The 20,510-nt window shown below is 37.4% G+C and overlaps 1 protein-coding gene across 5 annotated transcripts in view; it reads right to left on the reverse strand.

Moving 5' to 3' along the window:
- MYPN (myopalladin) overlaps positions 1-20,510 on the reverse strand; it is a 2,130,465-nt gene that overhangs the window by 830,810 nt on the left and 1,279,145 nt on the right. For all 5 annotated transcript variants that reach the window (XM_044056370.1, XM_044056369.1, XM_044056367.1 and 2 more), the window contains exon 10: positions 9,109-9,496. In XM_044056370.1, the coding sequence (XP_043912305.1) occupies positions 9,109-9,496 (388 nt within the window). The remainder of the gene's footprint in view (positions 1-9,108; positions 9,497-20,510) is intronic.

Genomic DNA, 20,510 nt, shown 5'->3' on the forward strand with positions numbered 1-20,510 from the left:
AGATGCAGAGGACAGGAAGAAATGGAAACAGGTGATCCGCTGTGGTGACCCCTAACTGGGAAAAGCCGAAAGTAGAAGAAGAAGATGTTATCACAGCAGCCACAGTTAAAGCACTTAAAAGTACCTGTTTTATTTAATACGTTCTTTCCTTTAATATTTTTAAAATCTTTATAACATAACTTTAACTTTAGACTTTCAGAATTTCTATAAGCAAATAGGGGTCTTTCTCCTATTTCCCTTAATTCTGGCATTGCCATTAATATTGTCCAATTTTTATATATTATACACTTTACTTCATCAATTTTCAAGTTATAAGTTGTAACATATCTAATTACATCATTTTTATGTACTTCCTTTCGTGTCTCTGATGTATTTCTCAATTTATTCCCAAAAATTGTGGTGTATTTACTCATTCTCCCATCAGTAACTTCTTTATATACTTGCTCTACCATCTCAGAATTATATCCATTACTAATAAATTCATTCATCATTTCTTTAATTTGCTTTTCAAAGTTTTCCTGATTTGTATTTAACAAACTCGTTCTAATCATTTGTGATTTCAGTATACCTCTAGAGATATGGGGGGCATGCATGCTGTCCCTATTCATATATCTACTGACATGAACCTCTTTCCTATGAATACTTGTTTCAATATGTGTTCCTATTTTACTTAACTCAATATCCAAAAAAACTATCTTCTCTTCTGAAGCTGACATTTTGAATTTCAAGGAAACTTGTTGTTGTATTTAAATATTCCATATAATCATTTAGTTGTTGTAAAGTTCCATCCCAAATTAAAAAAACAATCTAGAAATCTCTGGTAGAAACATATTTTCTTATTCATAACATTACTATCCCTTAAGACATAGCTTTTCTCCCATTCATATAGCATGAGTTTGGCATAGGTATTTGCCACTGGTGTACCCATAGCCACCCCTGCTAGTTGTAAATAGATTTTATTATCAAAAATAAAGCTGTTCTTACTCAGAACTAGTTCTAGTAATACACAAATATTATCAGTTTGTCTTACTGGTAACTTTACTTCTACATTCAAAAAATTCTTTATAGAATCTATCCATACTGAAACAAGTATACAGAGGAAAGAGATGCATGTCAGTAGATATGTGAATAGGGACGGCATGCATGCCCCCCATATCTTTACAGGTATACTGAAAGCACAAGTGATTAGAACAAGTTTGTTAAATACAAATCAGGAAAACTTTGAAAAGTAAATTAAAGAGATGATGGATGAATTTATCAGTAATGGATATAATTCTGAGATGGTAGAGCAAGTATATAAAGGAGTTACTGATGGGAGAATGAGTGAATACACCCTGATTTTTGGGAATAAATTGAGAAATACAACAGAGACATGAAAGGATGTGCATAAAAATGATGTAATTAGATATGTTACAACTTATAACTTGAAAATTGATGAAGTAAAGAGTATAATATATAAAAATTGGACAATATTGATGGCAATGCCAGAATTAAGGGAAATAGTAGGAGAAAGATTCATATTTGCTTATAGAAATTCTGAAAGTCTAAAGTTAAAGTTATGTTATAAAGATTTTAAAAATATTAAAGGAAAGAACGTATTAAATAAAACAGGTACTTTCAAGTGCTTTAACTGTAGCTGCTGTGATAACATCAATGAGGGGGATAACAGATAATGTTTTAGGGCATTATTCTAAATTCAGAGTGATGGATAAAGTAGTTATGAGTATGAGGGGTGGTAATTTGAATAATTTTTTAGAGACAAGAGAATATGAATGGATAGTAAGGTTGAGAGCAGAAAGTAAATCAGGTATTAATAGTATGGCAAGTATAAAACCTATTTTAGTAAAAAAGCAAAAAGAAATAAAATAAGAATGAAATGTTATTAGTTATAGTTATATTTATTAACTTAGTTATATTTATTAACCTAGTTATATTTATTGACTGTATTATGTTTAATGAGTGTTTTTAATAACTGTGATTTTTGAATAATTCTGTAACTTTAAATTTTACATGAACTTGTATATATGAAAAAAAGGGGGGTATATGGGTTTGATAGGTTAGCTGGCTTACATGTGATTAATTGATACTCTTATTTAAAATGGGTGTACTAATTGATTTTATAATGCAATGAGGAAGGGTGTTAACCCGAAAACTTTGCAGAATAAACTTGTTTTTGTTCCTGACGTGGTTTTTCTTCCTGAAGAAACTGTTTGAACTACAGCTTTGATCAACTTTGCAACTAAAAATCAGGATGCCAGCAACAGAACTTCTGCACAGGATGCAGCTGAAATACAATTTTTTGACAGATGACCACTGAATTTATCTTTATTAAAAGAATAAAAATTGTTATCATAATGATTTTGGACCAGAGCTTTTAGTCAGGTGTTACAGATTCAAGTAAATTATAATAATAATATACCCAAAATCCAAGACAGTATGTACTTCAAAGGGTGATATACAGATGAAATCATACACATTTACTGAAACTACCAGAGCAAGCTTCTGCGCCAGAGACTCCAGTGAATGAATCCAACTATGAGCTATCAGTGACATATTTAGTGAGTCAGTCCTCGGCTGTATTTTATCTGTAAATGCTCAATGTTTGAATCTACTAATCAGCCATTTATAAAATTATTTCCATTGAGCTCCCATGATATTACACTGAGTATGGTAGTTTATTCAATAATCTACTTCAATACCAGGATTTTACCTAGTTATAAATAAAATATAATTCATTGGGTTTTACAAAATGCAATATTCACATGATTTACTATTTGTAGCTATAAAGTTAGCTTACTAAAATGAATGTACAGCTACAAACAGTATATAATATTAGTGCTAGAGAGGCATCTTTTCTTTATAATAAATGGAAGATGTCACATACTTGGCATATGATGCAGTGTGTGTGTGTGCGTGTATATATATATATATATATATATATATATATATATATATATATATATATGGGTCTATATGACTTGGTCGACAGTTCATATGATCGACTGTTTATTTGGTCGACAGTTCATTTGATCAACAAGCATTTTCCCACACCCCCCCTAACTATATATATCAACTCCAGGGTCACACAACATTGGGGAAGGGGGCAAATGCTTGTCGATCAAATGAACTGTCGACCAAATAAACAGTCGATCATATGAACTGTCACAGTCATATAGACCCATATATATATATATATATATATATATATATATATATATATATATATATATATATATATATATATATATATATATATACATACATACACATATACACACATGCATATATATGTGTGTGTGTGTGTGTGTGTGTATAAATATATATATATATATATATATATATATACACACACACACACACACACACACACACACACACACACACACACACATATATATATTGGTCAAGCAGCACTCTTGTGTTTTTTTATTGCTTCTTTAGTCCCCCATGCATCAGCCTGATGCTTTGCCAAACCACGCCTCTTCAGCTGCAGATCTGACACCCTTCATGGCTGGCCAAGATCAATATAAATAGTTTTATATATGCTTGTTTATGAATTATTATACATACTATCCTGCTCTACTACAGGCATGAAGAGTTCTGCTGAATGTAAGTGTATTGAATTCACTTGTATACTTTTATCAAGTGGGTTGCTCACACTTCATGCTCCAGAACTTGGATATCTTGTTTATTTTTGACTAATTTCTGGATATCACATAACACTTGCCAAACAATCAAGCCCATGTTGCTTCTCCATTAAATACTGCATCATTTGATGACATTTGCAAACAATGTAAAATATTCATTTATTTATATTAGCAAAGAGGGTATGTGAGTAGCCCAATACTTTTGTAATACTGGCAATATAGACTGCAATTAAGTTTGAGTCATTGACTAAAACCTTGATATCACTGCAATGCTTAGATAAAAAAAAATGCACAAAGGCTGAAAAGGAGTGTCTGCAGAAGGTGCTTGCAGTCCTTGTGGCACAACTTTGTCACTCACACATTCCAAAAGGAATTCATATCCCAATATAATGTTAAATACGCTATTCATTAGACAGCTTTTGAGTTAGCAGATAGTAGTATTGTGGAGTCCAAAAGCAGGTAACTTTGAATAGAATCTGCATGGCTAATAGTGTCAGAAGTTTTAGATAAATCCACCAAACACCATCATGCTACTGGTTAGCTTTTCCCTCATATTGTCAGAATTACTAGTGTGGTAATAACAAAGAAAAAAACTTTCTGAAGCTGTGTTGCAAAAAAAGATTAATGCTATTATGAGCTTCAATAAAGTCGCTGAGCTATGAGTGCATCATGTGTTCTAACATTCTTCTAGTTACTGAAATTATGGTGGTGATGTACTCAAATTTTCCCAACAAAAATGAATTATGTGAACCTCCTTCCACAGAGACGGGGCCAAGTTTTTACAAATGTTCCTTTCGATTAGAATAGACACTGCTGTAATTAGGGAGAAAAAAGAATTCATTTTTACAAACTTCAGTGAAATGCCATCTAAAATGGCTAAGATGTTCCCTTTAACTTTGGCTAAAATTTTCTTAAGAGCAAAATTTCTCAAAGATGGTAAGCGTGTTTGTCAATGGCAATGAAAAAAAGTAATTTGCAACTTTTAAGCTAGTTTTCAAAATAGTTCTATAAAAGTTCCGATGTATCTCTGTTGTAAGCATTAGGGAGGTGGGTGGCATGGATTTACTAGCAAGACTCAATAGCTTATTAAACACCTTATTAAACCTGCTGCATAAGATTTTCTGGTAACTAGAAGGCTGCTCATTCCAATTAAAGTAGGCTTTTCTCTACATTTTTAAGCTACCTGAAAAGACAGCTTTCAGTATGGGTTTTAGTCTGTTGGTACATGACACACTCCTTGGACATTTCTTTAATGACAGCACTCAGTGTTGTGGTGCATGTTTACCTCTAAAATGTTAACAATAAATGTTAATTATTTTGTGCAAAAGAGGTGTTTTTGATATGGGCATATGAGACTTAGGATCCATTAGTTCATGAAATTCCCATCTAGCTTTTACCATCATCATACCTGTACAATGCATTGGTTACAGGTGGTCTGACTGCACAAGCTGCATACTGTTTTAAGAATCAAAGTTCATGCAGTAAGTGCAAAACATTTGACATACAGTTAGAAAGCAATCCAGTCCAGGATATTTTTCTTCCTATTTCTTCTCAGTTCTGTTAGAAAGGGTAACTAGTTAACTAAAGTAATGGTGTCATATAAAGTCATTTGAACTTGTAAATAGGGTGTAGTCTAAGTTTGCATCACTTAAATAAAAAGTTTCTCAGCTACTGCTAGATGCCAGCTGATTTAGAATGTTGTTAGATTGTTAAATTAGGAGAATTGATGATTCCTATTAGTTTACATGTTGTAAGTTTCCCCAGTATCACATTAACTAATTAAATTGGGTCTATATCAGAAGAACGAACCCTTAAAATAGGGAAAGCTCTTCTACCGAACTTAAAAATGCGAAACCTTAAAATGTCGAAGGAAAAGATCAACAAATTTTTTCCTAGGAAAAAAAATGCTGATCCAAAAAAAAATGTGCAGGCAAAATAAAGTGGGTGGGGGGGGGGCTTCACCGCCCACACACACCCTTGTGGGGGGCTGTGCCCCCCACACCCCCAATTTAAATATACCAACTCTGAGATCGCACCACAGTGGAGAAAACAGCAAACTCTGGAAAACGGCCCAGCGATTTTTTTTTCCCCTGGGGAAAAAAATCGATGTTCCGTGCCTTCGACATTTTCAGGTTTCACGTTTTAAAGTTCAATAGAAGAGCTTTTGCTATTTTAAGCTCTCGCTCTTCTGATAGGAACCCAATTCAATTTAATTAATTTCAACTATTGTGCTAAATTAATACTTCAGTTTTTTATCATACAATTAATTATTGCTTCCTTAATATTAATGCAACATATTATAAATTAATTAGCAGCATATTGTTATATGGAAGTAATCTAATGCATAGTTGCTGCAAACTTAAATTCTAACCATTTTGAAATCTGCTGTAATTGAACAGAAGAGATATGGATTGTCTTTTATTAGAACCCTGAATGAATGTTGCCTCCACTATTAAGTCACATTGTGTTCCTGCTGTTTTTTTTTTTTCCTTTTTCACATTGGCCACAGTTAAATATTTGATACAAATTGATGTTTCTGTTGCTTTGCCTTAGAAATAATCCACAAAACATTTCCTCAGATTTGTTAAAAATATTCTTACTGAACTAAAAAACTGTATCCATGCCACAGTGACTCAAGACAACTGATATCTGTTAGCTCTACCTTGGGCTATGATTGCATTATGGGTACCTTTCTTTGACTTTCAACACCTTCACAAAGCAGGATATTTGTACCTTTTTGAAAAACTAGAGGTGATCTTGTGATGACTTTCATCAGTTATGAAGACACAAGTATGAGAAGTTCTCCTTTAAACTACATTGTTTATAGGTCACATGTTTTGTTGGGCTCTACAACTGAAGATTGCCAAGAGACCAAATTCAAGCTGACTGGAAAGTTAAAGACTGAAAGCATTTTTAAAATCACTTTTGCCCAACCAAGTTACCATCAGATACTGGCCTATTCTCTCCCTTGACTGTTCACATCTCATGACACCAAGGAAGAGATGTGTAATCCAGGAATAATGACCATCACCAAGCATGGCTTCAGATATTTTTATATGCGTCTCAGCACACCCCCTTCCCCAGTGCAATACAGGCTATACTGAGATAGTATGTGCCCATGCTTCCACATAACCACAATGAACAGAAAAAACTCTGCTCACAACTAAGATCCATATGCAGATTTCAGCCTTCCACTGTGTGGTCCTCCTATGACAAGACTTTACCAGCTTTGCCATCTCAGAATGGATGAGTGCCACACACTTACTCTCATTCCTCAGCCATGTAGTCTTTCAGTTGTACCCAAGTCGTCTTCAAAGCAGTTAGGGCTAAAATCTTTATAAAAACAGAGGAAGGTAACTGAAAGCAATTTGATAGAATGTGATAAGGACAATAAAAATCTTACAAAACAATGCATGCTTATGCAGTATTTTTTTTTTTTTTGCAGATGATCAGGCCTCCTTGCACGTCATAAATTTGTTTGTACCCGAACACCCACACTAATATGTTCTTGCTCTGAGATCTCACAAAGTTGTAGTAAAAGAAAATATTTGGCTGCAGAGAAAAAAAATATTTGTTTTATTCTAAAGTCATACTACCCTGAAGTGAGAATATCTAAATGCATAATTTGGACAACTGGATGGGAAAATGGAAATTCACCCACAGGGGTTACAACTGTTTTCTTCCTGGACAGGGGCAATAGGTGCTGATTTTAGTGTCTGCTCAAGACACTCTAGGGAACTAGTGTTGAACTTGGCTAGGCTTGTAAGGGCACTAGGGCTGTTAACCTAGTAACCTCCTATGATCTTAAAAAGGCGAGCAGTAAAGCCTGTCCCTCAAAAGTATTTTCGGTCTAACTTCTTTTAGTCAAATCACATTCTCTCATTTGGTATTTAGCATTTGTCTTAGAATTGGCTTAACTCATTTGTAATGTTATTTTACATGTTCTCCAATACTTTTGCAATTAATTAATAATAGACATATTGCTCATCAATTCCTTTATCTTGTCACACTTATCATAATACTGAACCTTGGTCATTTATTCTATTCATGGGCAGCACTTGCTGGACATGTGAGCAGACCTTCTGCTTTATTGACTACTCTAAAGCCTTTGACCATGTGGACCATAATATAGTTGGTAAGTGCTTAGAGAAATGGGGATACTGAGTCACTTTATTTGACCTTTGGGTCTCTCATGCAAAACATGAAGTAACAGTTAAAACTGAATATGGCATAAATGACTGATTTAAGACTAAGAAAGAATAATGCAGCTTATTCAGTTTATATGCTGGGTTAGACAAATCTAATGTTGGAATCAAAATTACTTACTAATGACTGAAAGTGAGGAAGAGTTGAAAAGCCTGCTGATGAAGTTAAAAGTAGATAGTTCAAATGCTGGTTTGTTGCTCAGCATCAGAAAAACTAAAGTTATGTCATGTAGACCTATCAATTATTTGCAAACAGATGGGAAATAAATGAATTGGGTAACATATTTTGTTTTTCTGGGCTCAAATATCTCTGCAGATAGTGATTGCAGCCATGAAATTAAAAGACATTAGCTTTTTCGTGGAAAAGCTACAACAAATCTGGATAGAGTTTCAGTCAGCAAAGGCATTATATAGATATATTAATAAAGGTTCATATATTTGAAGGTATGGTTTTTGCAGAAGTAACACATGGCTGTGGGAGTTGGCCTATGGAAGACTATGCACCAGGAAATTGTTGATTTTGAAAAACCTCTTGAGAACTCAATGGTCTGCAAGAAGATTGAACCAGTCAATACTTAAGGAAATAAATCCAGGCCTTTTACTAGAAAGCCTGATAGTAAAATAAAAATTCAAATACTCTGGACACATAGTGCAAAACAGGATTTGCCAGCAATGACACTAATGCTGGAAAGAGTGAAGGTAAAAGAAGAATGGGGTAGCAGAGGATAAGGTGCATGGACAGCATTACTGAAGTAATAAATATAAATCTGCAAGGTCTTAAAGAATCAGTTATTGACCAGCAGGCTGTCTTGAAGAGTCAAAGTTAACTAAACAACAACAATGCGCATAATATACAAGTATCCGTTTTAAAGATAGCCTATGAATATTGGTCTGGTCACAAGATTAATTTAGAGTCATGTGCTATACAACTGGAATCTTAAGGAATCAAACAAAGCAGAACAAAATCTAGCTTGTTAACAATAGTCTCAGCTCTTCATATTATGCATAAATAGATCTGTTATTTTCCTTGTCTGTATGTTTGACAAATTCACATACTAAGTAACAAATAAAACAAATTGTGAAATGTAAGCATCATATCTTTCAATAGGGTCAAATTGTGCACTCATGATAAAAAGGAAATTAAAAGTTTGTGCCTACAGACTTTCTAACCCTTTAATGGCATTAGAATCAAGCAGTCATTTAAGTGCTCCCAACAGATACATTCTATTTGGTCATACTGTCTACTGCATACTCACAGTTTTGGCTTAACCGACACTGGTGGCGGTTCCTTTGTTGGTGATGTTGGAGTAGGCATTCCTAATGGTTGCCCATTCACCATTTCTTTATCAAAGACTGAGCGTAACTGCAATACACTTGTTATTCCTTCCTCGGACGAGGCTTCGCTTCCTTTGTCATCCTCCGGTAACTGAAAGTGTACACGTAGCCCTGCTTTAGAGCTTGATCTTGGCTCATTGTGGTTTACAAGAACTCCTTCCAGTTTAGGTTTTGGGGAGGATGGAATTTCTGGGGCAGGAATATTCTGTGGTTTAGAAGGTGGAAGAATAGGGGGGAGTTGATGGTGAGAGGCCTCAACAGTTACCGTACTTAGAGCTTTTGGAGCGTTACTGTTAATCTCATCAGCACCTGTAAAATAAAGCATAATTTGTGTTTTACTTAACTAAAAAGTGTCATTCATTTTGCATTCTCTTCTAAAACATTCATCATTTTGGGTGCAAATGCCATTTTTAATGCACACATATGATTATGATAAAATGGGAATGATTTCTCATAAAAGGCTGGATACACTTCTTGTGCTTTCTTTACCCAAGCTTGGATGACCCCATCATGGCTAGAAGAGCACATGACAACACAATAATAATGCCTGCATTCAAGCTGCTCAATATACAAACAACTGTGACATCAAAAAAAAAAAAAAAAAAAAAAAAGCATTTTTCCATGGGTCAAGTCCCCACCCCAGCACCTCCCTGAAAGAGACTTTGCCTCACCACTTCCAATACTATATTTTTCTTACTCTGAGGTCACAGTGAAAAACATAACACTGTCTCACTATATTATAGACTGGGAGCATTACTCTAGCTCCAACACCCTAGCCCAAAGGTTCCTAGAATTTATAAACTCAAATGCTATGGAACAACTTGTTACCACTCCCACAAGAGGGGAAAACATACTGGACCTGATCATCACCAACATGGGGACTCTATGCTCCAGACCAGAAGTGTATCCCTCACTGGTAAGATCAGACCATAAACTAATCTCACTGGATATTCACATCCCAACCCCACCCCCTGCCCAGAAAACCACAGTGAAAAACTTCTCTAAAGCAAATTTCATACTCCTCAAAACTGAGGTGGAATCCTTCAAAGCCCCCGGGCCTGTGGAAAATATGGCCCAGACCACAGAATCCTTTCTAAACGCATTCTATGAACACCTTCAGGAATGCATGGATCATGCGATCCCAAATAAAACCAAGACCCAATCCTCCAAAGGCAGACGTCCTGTCTGGTGGACACCAGCCATAAACAAACTATACAATAGAAGGAGGACGCTACTAAATGATAGAGCAAAATCCCAAAAAGGGAAGGCATCACTGATCAGTATTAGCAAAAAACTATGGGCACTCATAAAATTGTCTAAAGCCAGCTTCGAGAGAAAAATTGCACAGGACACTAAGGATAATCACAAGGCTTTCTTTAGTTATGTTAGGAACCTGGGTGGTAATTCCCAGATATGCTCAGAATTAGTCCAAAATGACAAAAAATACACTGAACCCACAGACATTGCCAACATCCTAGCTGACAAGTTCAGCGCAAACTTCTCCCCCCACTCCCCACTAAAAGGGCAAATATCTATACTAGCAGAGTGCTGCCCCCCTGACATCTCAGATGCTCAGGTAAGAGCCACCCTCTCCAAAGCAAAAAACACAGCATCAATGGGACCAGATGGTGTCCCGGGCTGCGTCCTACATGAACTCCAAGAAGAGCTAAACCCAAACATAAAACTACTGTTCAATCTCAGCCTTACTACAGGATATGTGCCCAAAGAGTGGCGTACAGCAACAGTGGTCCCTCTCCATAAAGGTGGTGCCTCAACGGATCCTGGAAACTATCGCCCCATAAGCCTGACTAGCTTGGTCTGCAAAGCTATGGAAAGGATCATCATGGACCTCATAAATAAAGATATTGGGGACCTACAGACACTGGATGCTACCCAGTTCGGCTTTGTTAAGGGCAGATCCTGCCTCTTAAACCTGGTTGATTTCTTTGAAACAGTCATCAAGGCCATTGATGAGGGGAAGGTGGTCCACACAGTCTACCTGGACCCCGCAAAAGCCTTCGATACAATACCCCACTCGGGCAATATAGATAAGCTCACCAGCTTAAATATAAACCCCTATGTCACTATATGGATTGCAAACTGGCTCAAGGACAGAACCCACATGGTTAGAATTGCTGGAGCCATGTCAGACTCCAAACCAGTTACAAGTGGCGTCCCACAAGGCTCAGTCCTGGGACATCTCTTGTTCGGTATATATTTCTCGGAGGTACAGGCAAACACGGAAGGACTGTGGCTGACCAAGTTCGTAGATGACTGCAAACTGGGACCATAATCGACTCTCCAGCCAACACAAGCATCCTCCAAAAGGGCCTCATAGAAACAGACAACTGGTGCCAGAGCCATGGCCTCAAGCTAAATGCCAAAAAGTGTATAGTCATCCCCTTTGGCAAAAACAAAGTGTCCACAAATTACCACATAGGTGGTAATCCATTAAGTACAAAAGAAGTAATTAGGGACCTGGGGACCCAAGTTGATAGCAATCTCTCATTTGACAACCATGTGGCCAAAGTGGTTAGAAAAACATTTTATATAGCCCACCTAATCATGAAGGGATTCACATCTAGATCAGGGGAGGTCATCGTGCCTCTTTACTCATCCCTCATCAGGCCCATAATTAAGTACAATGCCCCTTTTGGGATGTACCTTACCAGACACCTGCAGCAACTGGAAAGACCCCAAAAGTACCTCGCCAAGAGGATCAAAGGGCTCAAACAGATGCCATATGCTGCCCGGTTAAAGAAACTCCAGCTCTACTCAGTGGCATACCACCTGTTCAGAGGCGATCTGTGCCTGACGTATAAAGCCATGTCCAACCCAGAATTAATGGACATGCTGCACCTCAGAAAATCCAAATCCCATCGAGCTACGCGCTCGAGAGACTTGAACCTCAGCACTGAAATAAATAGGACATGCTGGAGGGACAGATTCATAACCCAGAGGCTCCCTTCACTCTGGAATAAAATCCCAGTCCAGGTTAGGCAGAGTCCCTCATTGACTCTCTTCAAGAGGAATCTTGATGAGTGGATGGGAGATCGTAGGTTTACCCCGGGTATCACTTCTGTGTCACTGTTAGACAGAGGCACTGTATACTAACCTCGAAAAAGGGCATAGCAAAATAAATTTAAAATGGGTGGCGAAAGCCAAACACATTCTGGCTAGGCTTATAAATGCCCTAGGGCAGATAGCCTAGTATGAACCTATGAACCTATGAACTATTTTTCATCCCACCACAGCCCATTAACACAGGAGTACGCACAACTTTCCACTATAAAACAGTAAGTGAGGAAACCAGAGCAAATGCTAACTAAATCACTATGCTTTAACAACAGCAAATTGAGCTTGGGTCTACCTAGTGACTGAAACCTTAACAGAATGATCATTATTAAAATGTAACTTCTTCAGATCATAATACAAACAAATACATTAACATATATGGTAAAAGTGATTTATTTTGTAGTCTTTCATGCAGTGCTAAAGCCATAATATTTTGATAATATGTACAGGTGTAATGAAATTGAGTGAAACACCCAAATATCTTCAGTAGATCAACATTAAAAACATTAACTGTAAAATGTAAAAAAAAAAAAAACTGAAATCCTAAAGTATATGGTCCAAGTCATAAGCTCAGACCATACAAAAGAGAGCTAGTGTTTTTTTTTTGTTTTTTTGTTTTTTTTGCAAGGGGGATAGCTCCCATGCACCTACTCATAACCTCTGCTTTGCAAATGTTGACAAGATTCTATGTATGTGCCATTTGACAATCTCTGTGCATACAAAACTTCGAATTCAAAAAATTATATTAAAACATCATTTTTGCTGTGCCCCCCCCACACTAATTATATATACTAAATCCAAGACTGCACCATCTCAAGGAAGGTGCATATTTCCCTATCTCAAGAATTATGTGATCTAGCACACGTTAACCATCTATTTTGCCAATAAAATTTTATAGGCTAAATAGATGTCAATCAAAGGTAGAGTTGACAGATTTAATTTGACTCATCTATATGTATATATATATATATATATATATATATATATATATATATATATAGTTTATAAATATAGACATATGTATATAAATATAGATATATGCATTTGTATATCTATGTATATTTTGCATATAATAAAGTTGGTTTGCATATATATAAATATATAGAGAGAGATTCATGTCATAATATATAAAACTCACAAATTTTAAAACCCAAAATGTCTAAACCCATAATTTAAAAAAAAATAAAACTATTTTATGCAAGAGGTAAGCCCCCATTCCCCTGCACCCCTAAGACACCATGCAACTTATGTTCCAGGATCACAAAACAGTGGGCAAAGGGCAAATTCCCATTGCCAGCAGTTTTTGATATTTGAGTTTCATATATTTATAGCCTTTATATATTATCAGTTTTCAATTCAACATATGCAACCCCCCCCCCACACACACACACACATATATAGGAAATATGCCTATTCCTCAATATTGGACTTTGATTTTTAAATATTCAAGTAGCAGGGGGTATGGGAACGTACAGTGGGGCTTGTCACCCACCCTGCAAAAAACAGTAACTTTCCTTTGTATGGTTCGAGGTTATGTCTCGGAGAATACAATTTAGGATTTCATTTTTTTTTTACCTTTTGCAGTCAATGTTTTCAATGTCAGTCTACTGAAGTTCAGACTATATATCTATCTATGTGTGTGTATATATATATATATATATATATATATATATATGTGTGTGTGTGTGTGTGTGTGTGTGTGTGTGTGTGTGTGTTTATACTTGCATGTGAATGCATGTGTGTGAATTATTCTGAAGCATTAATGTAAAGTTGCACAGGGATTCAATACATTGAAAAATGTACACTGCAAATTAACTAAATCATCTAATAAAAACACTTTGTTTTTGCAGGGGATCAAGCCTCTCAACCCCATAACCCTGCTACTTTATGTATACTTGTCTCCACAACAGTGGAGAGAGTACAGTTGTGTGAGCTGCACTTAGCATAACAATAACTGCCCAAATTCCTTACTGTTGCAGTAGCCTTTTGGCTATAGGGATTGTATCCTGCCTTGGATACAGTTAGAGTGTAGACAATTTCAGGACTTTCTTGCCCATGCATAGAGAAAGAGCTTACTCATCCCAAACCTCTAAAAGATATAACAGTAACCATAAACTTTATATCTCAACATCTAACTATATACTGTGAAATACTGTCTAACTACATACTTGGGAATACAGGTTAATAGCAGTCTGAATTGTGACCATCAAGTTTTCACAGTGGTAAAGAAAGACTTCTATGTAGTGCACCTCATAAGCAAGGGCATAGCATCCAGAGCAAGGGATGTTATAACTCCACTGTACTCTGGAGTGCCCTCAGAGGTTTCTGACTAAGAAGGTACTGGGACTCCAAACCATGACCTATGTGGACAGGCTGAAAGCTCGGTCACTTTACTCTTTATCTTATAGGCTGCTGAGAGGTGACTTGGGCCAGGCATATAAGGCAATCTCCAACCCTGCCCTAATGGAAATTCTACACATCTGCAAGTCAAATGGCTCAAGAGTCACTTGCTCTAGGGATCTCCACCTACCTTGTGACATTAACAGATCATGTTGGACAGACAGATATGTCTCCCAGAGACTGCTGCTTCACTGGAATAGACTCCCTATTCACATAAAACAGAGCTCCTCACTGACCCTATTCAAAAGCAACCTAGATAATTGGATGGGGGTCCACAAATTCACCCCTGGAGTGCCACCCATAGCCCTCGTGGACAGGGGTAGCTGGTATTGATCACAGACCCACTCTTTTCATAAATTCGTTCTGCAAACTACCCAGAAAAGAACAAATAGGGAAACTTAGGATTAACATGGCTAGGCTTGTAAAAGCTCTAGGGCCACTAGTCTAGTAACCTCCTATGAACCTGTGCACCTATGAAAGTAGTACGAAGTACTGTTGTAGAAAGTGAAACTGACACACCAGTACTGCAGTAGCTTTTTCACTATAAGGGATTGATTACCAAAGTTTGTCCACCTAAGAAGAGGAAGAGGGTAAGGATCCAGTCAGAGCTCTAAATGTTTACCAACAAAATTTGCAACAAATCAAAAAATAACTTAGGAAAAGGCCCAAATTAGGAGCACAGTTTAAAGGTAGGCACTATTATCTTAGAAATTTTCAAAATTATTTTTCCAATTTTAGGAGGAATGGAATAAAACTTTGAGAAACACCAGGGGGTGTCCCTGTAAAATAGGGACAGTTGATAGGACTGCCAGGTGCCCATGAAAAATGGTCCTAACAAACTCAGCCCTGGACCTGGAAAGGGAATCGAGTTTGAAATGCTATGTACATGTATGCACACAGGACCATGTGCTGCCTCCAGAATACTTCTACAGGACATCCCTTTCCAGTATGCAATCATAGAAGCCAAGACTCCAGTAGAATGTACATTGATACTACATGGAATAAATTTGTCATGATGGGAATAACAAAAAACAATAGCTGTGAACAACAATCTTGAAAGAGTCTGTTCTAACATGGGTTGTCCTTTCTTTATTCCATCATAAGAAATAAACAGCTTTTCTAAAGGACTTAGCTCTGTCAAGATAGTACCTGAGCCTATGTATGTTTAGAGTATGCAGAATCCTTTCTACCTGATTCTGGTTATCAGGATACAACACTGAGAGACTGAAGGCTTGATTCACAGTAAACTCTGAAACAGCTTTGGGTCTAAATGAGGGGTTTGTTCCAAAGAGATAGGGTCACATTAAGAACAAATCCCTCATTAAGAACAAATGAGGGGTTTGTTCTTAATGTGACACTATCTCTTTAGAAGACTAGATAGGGTTCATCACTTAGATACTCTTCTTGCAGATGTCAGAGGAGTACAGTCTTCTATGTAATAAATATTAAGTCCATCTCATGAGCTGATTCCAAAATAGACAAGGTTAGCTTTTTCGTCATAAAAAGATAAGATCCCGGGAAAGAGACACCTGTTTTCTAGGAGTCCTAAGATGCAAAGTATACTTCAGAAACTGTTTTACCAAAACAGATAAAAGGAAAGACTTCTTGGGCAGACATGCTGAAATGGATGCAAGATAAACCTTGATAGAGAAGTAAGAAAGGGCCAGAGCAAAGTAATTCACACAAATATTTCAGAATCTGTGGTACATAATCCCTAACTGGACCCTGGCTATTGACTAGGTGCCAACTAAAAATTTTTTTTACATTTGTCATTATAAGATTTCCCAGTAGTAGGTTTTCTTGCCTCCTTAATACTTGCTGTACACCCTCATGAAAGAGGTGCCTAAAAGGAATCAAAACTGAATAACTTAGGCAGTTAATTGAAGCTGTTTGAGACATGGTATGCCAAAATCCCCTTGTCTTGTTTGAGTATGCCTAGTCTGTGAGGAAGCTTGTATCAATACCCTTGGTCAGTTCCATAAGAAGGCAGAATTAATGTTGTTTAAGCCAAAAGGGAGTCATCACAAAGATTTTTGGACAGTTCTGCTGAATCTTCAGAATTACCCTGGATATCAGTGGAAAGAGTGGAAATGCATAAAGGAACATCCCAACCACAGGAATGAGAATGCATCTGTTTTTTATGACTTCCTACAATTAGTCCTGGTGCAAAATTTGTTTACTTATCTGTTTTGAAAAGAGGCGGACAGATTATTTGAGATGCTCCCCACAAGCCAGCCTGTGTGTCTTAACCTTGCCTTTAATAGATTTGCCATTATGGGAGTAACAAAAAAAAACAAGAGAAGAGGACAACCAATGAGCAATTATTTGGTAGAGATACGCTGATGCTTCTTAGCTCCAAAATAGAGAATAAACAGCTGTTCAGCTTTCCAGAATGGTATAGTTCTGTCAAGGTATACAGAATAGTCTCTCCCTTGTTTTACATTCCAGTTGGCTTGATTCAGAGTAAATTCAGAAACAACTTTTGGCATGCAAGATGGATTAATGTGTAAAACAACTCTCCTGAAAAATCAGATAAGGTTGGTCCACTATGAAAGCTTGCAGCTCAAGAGACTCACATTACAGATATCAGAACAATAAATAAAACAGTTTTCCAAATTATGAACTTTAAATCAGCCTGAAAGGCTGGTTCAGACAGAAATAAGGTAATTTTTTGAAGGACAAAGTTAAGGTGACAAGGAGGAATTTGCTTTCAAGGGGGTCTCAAGTGCAATACTCCTATTGTATTATCAACTGTAAATCCCAAAATGCTATACCCTCATTGCCCCAGAGGCATCTTATAACTATCTTATGAGGTTTCTCAGAGCCCCCTGCCTGTAATGCAAGGAGATATAAAAGCAGCAAGGTTACGTTAGCACCAATGCAAATGACCTATTAATAGTCCCCATCTTTCTTGTCCTCCCTACTTACGTCAAAGATTCTTCAGTCTTTAGATTATTCATCCTTCCCTACATAGAACTGTTGGCAGCCTATCCTCTGAATTGGTTTATCTGAGCACATATTTCATTTTCCATTTTAATGATGTATTCTCATTTGTTTTCCCCAGACATGACAACAATGCATGCTCTAAAGATACCCAAGCATGATGTAGATGCTCTTACTTTGACAGGTTGACACAACACTGCCAGTCAAGACACACTTTGCAAGCAAAGAGATTATTCTTTTTTTTTTTTTAATTGGAATCGGCCTCTAAAACTAGTTTACTTATTTTATTTATTTATTTTACAGTTTGTTTACCGGGATAGTCCATTGGGCCGAGAAGAGCCAATTTTCAATGGAGTCCCGGGGAGAAAAGCTCCATAAGAACGTTATACAATTTAGGCATACAATTAGTATCCTAAACAATGAACATGAAACCTCACACTTCTTTAAAACAAGATGGTTTTACTTGCTACTTGAAATTAAGAGGAAACTGATTGTCTTGTTTCCTTTCTGTGTAATTCATTGCTACGCTCATCAGCATCACCATCAACCCACTTTTTCCCATATTCTACATGGAGTCGGGGTGTCATTTCATCTGTTGCCATCTCTCTGTTCACTGCCACTTTCCTAACTTCTTTGACACTCATGCCTGACTGTCACAGGTTTTCTCTCATACAATCTATTCACCTCTTTGCTGGATGGCTCATGCTTTCTTCCTGTCTATCCCAAATCTTCTTCACCACATTGTCTTCTGCTTTTCTGCACATGTGCCTGAACCACAGTAATCTGTTCTCTTTGACCTTTTCTGTAATTAGAGCTACTTTGACTTCAGCTCTTCTGTCCTGTCACACAGTGTGCATCCTACCACCCATCTCAGACACTCCATCTCCATCACTTCTAGCTTTCTCAACTGCTCTGCTTTTACTGCCAAGGTTTCTGTACCATACAGTAGTACTGGTCACACTACTGTTTTGTACACCTTACTTTTCAGCTCCTTTGACATTTTTCTGTCATACACTATACCTCATGGCCTATGCTAGCTGGCTGTATCCCATCTGACTCTAGCTTTGACCTCCTTATTTAGACTTGAATTCTTCCCAACAACCCCTCCTAGACACTTTAAAACATTATCCTCTTCCACTGTTCTACCTTATATCGCAATTCTCTCGTCCATCTGATCCCCCAATTTGCTGCTATTGCAACTGTCTTATCTGTTCTCAGCTTTAGCCCACATATCTTCAGTTTTGCATTTCCTTTGCTGAGGTTCTTGCTCTGAGTCTACCTGTAATGCCTCATCAACTGCATACAGCGACTTTATTGATCTGTCCCCTATGACCTGTTTGCTAATGTAGTCCATTACCAGTATGAACAGCAGTGAGCTCAGAGATGATTCCTGAGGCACAGCCACTCCCATTGGGAACCCATCTGTGAGACCAAACACTGTTTGCACTTGGGTCACTGGGTCTTGTATGTAGTTTGCACTAATTCTACCAATGTTTCTGGGACATCGAACCACTACAGGACCCCCCAAATCAGCTTTCTTGGGACCATGTGATATGCTTCCTCCAAGTCTAGGAATGCCCAATTGATCTACTTCCTCATTTCTAGCTTCTTCTCAAGTTATCTGTCTCACTGGAAACATTGGGTCAGTTGTGCTACATCCTGATCTGAATCCGAACCATCTCACATTTTACTTTCTACTGCTCTGTGTATCTGTTTATCAATCACCCTCTCCAGAACTTTCATGCAGTGTGACAGGAGTTTGATACCTCTGTACTGCCCATAACTGTGAATGACTCTGTTCTTGAACACTAGCAGTAGTATGCTTTTTCTCCAGTGTGAATGACTCTGTTCTTGAACACTAGCAGTAGTATGCTTTTTCTCCAGTGTGAATGACTCTGTTCTTGAACACTAGCAGTAGTATGCTTTTTCTCCAGTGTGAATGACTCTGTTCTTGAACACTAGCAGTAGTATTCTTTTTCTCCAGTGTGAATGACTCTGTTCTTGAACACTAGCAGTAGCATGCTTTTTCTCCAGTGTGAATGACTCTGTTCTTGAACACTAGCAGTAGTATGCTTTTTCTCCAGTGTGAATGACTCTGTTTCTGAACACTAGCAGTAGCATGCTTTTTCTCCAGTGTGAATGACTCTGTTCTTGAACACTAGCAGTAGCATGCTTTTTCTCCAGTGTGAATGACTCTGTTCTTGAACACTAGCAGTAGTATGTTTTTTCTCCAGTGTGAATGACTCTGTTCTGGAACACTAGCAGTAGCATGCTTTTTCTCCAGTGTGAATGACTCTGTTCTTGAACACTAGCAGTAGTATGCTTTTTCTCCAGTGTGAATGACTCTGTTCTTGAACACTAGCAGTAGTATGCTTTTTCTCCAGTGGGAATGACTCTGTTCTTGAACACTAGCAGTAGCATGCTTTTTCTCCAGTGTGAATGACTCTGTTCTTGAACACTAGCAGTAGTATGCTTTTTCTCCAGTGTGAATGACTCTGTTCTGGAACACTAGCAGTAGTATGCTTTTTCTCCAGTGTGAATGACTCTGTTCTTGAACACTAGCAGTAGCATGCTTTTTCTCCAGTCATCTCGGTATGCCTTTTTCTCCGTACTGCTATGGGTACCCTTAGGAGCCAGTTCTTCCTTATCTCACCCAACTGCTTTATCATATCTGCTGTGACCTCACCTGAGCCTGCTGCTGCTTTCCCTGACTTCTTTTCCTTAGTGTTATTCTGACTTCTTCTGTTGTGGGCTCCTCCTCGTAGGCTGTGTCTGGGGCAGTAGAGCTTCTGTGGGATTTTCTTCGCTCAGAAGCTGCTGGAAGTCATACCTAAAAGCTGTTCAGATTTTTGCAAAATGTCCAGTTTTTTGCCTCATATTTTTGATCAGTTCTTTGTAACATTTG

Source organism: Protopterus annectens, chromosome 14.part0, assembly GCF_019279795.1.
Source record: "Protopterus annectens isolate FY-2018-M chromosome 14.part0, PAN1.0, whole genome shotgun sequence".
Lineage (NCBI taxonomy): Eukaryota > Metazoa > Chordata > Ceratodontiformes > Protopteridae > Protopterus > Protopterus annectens.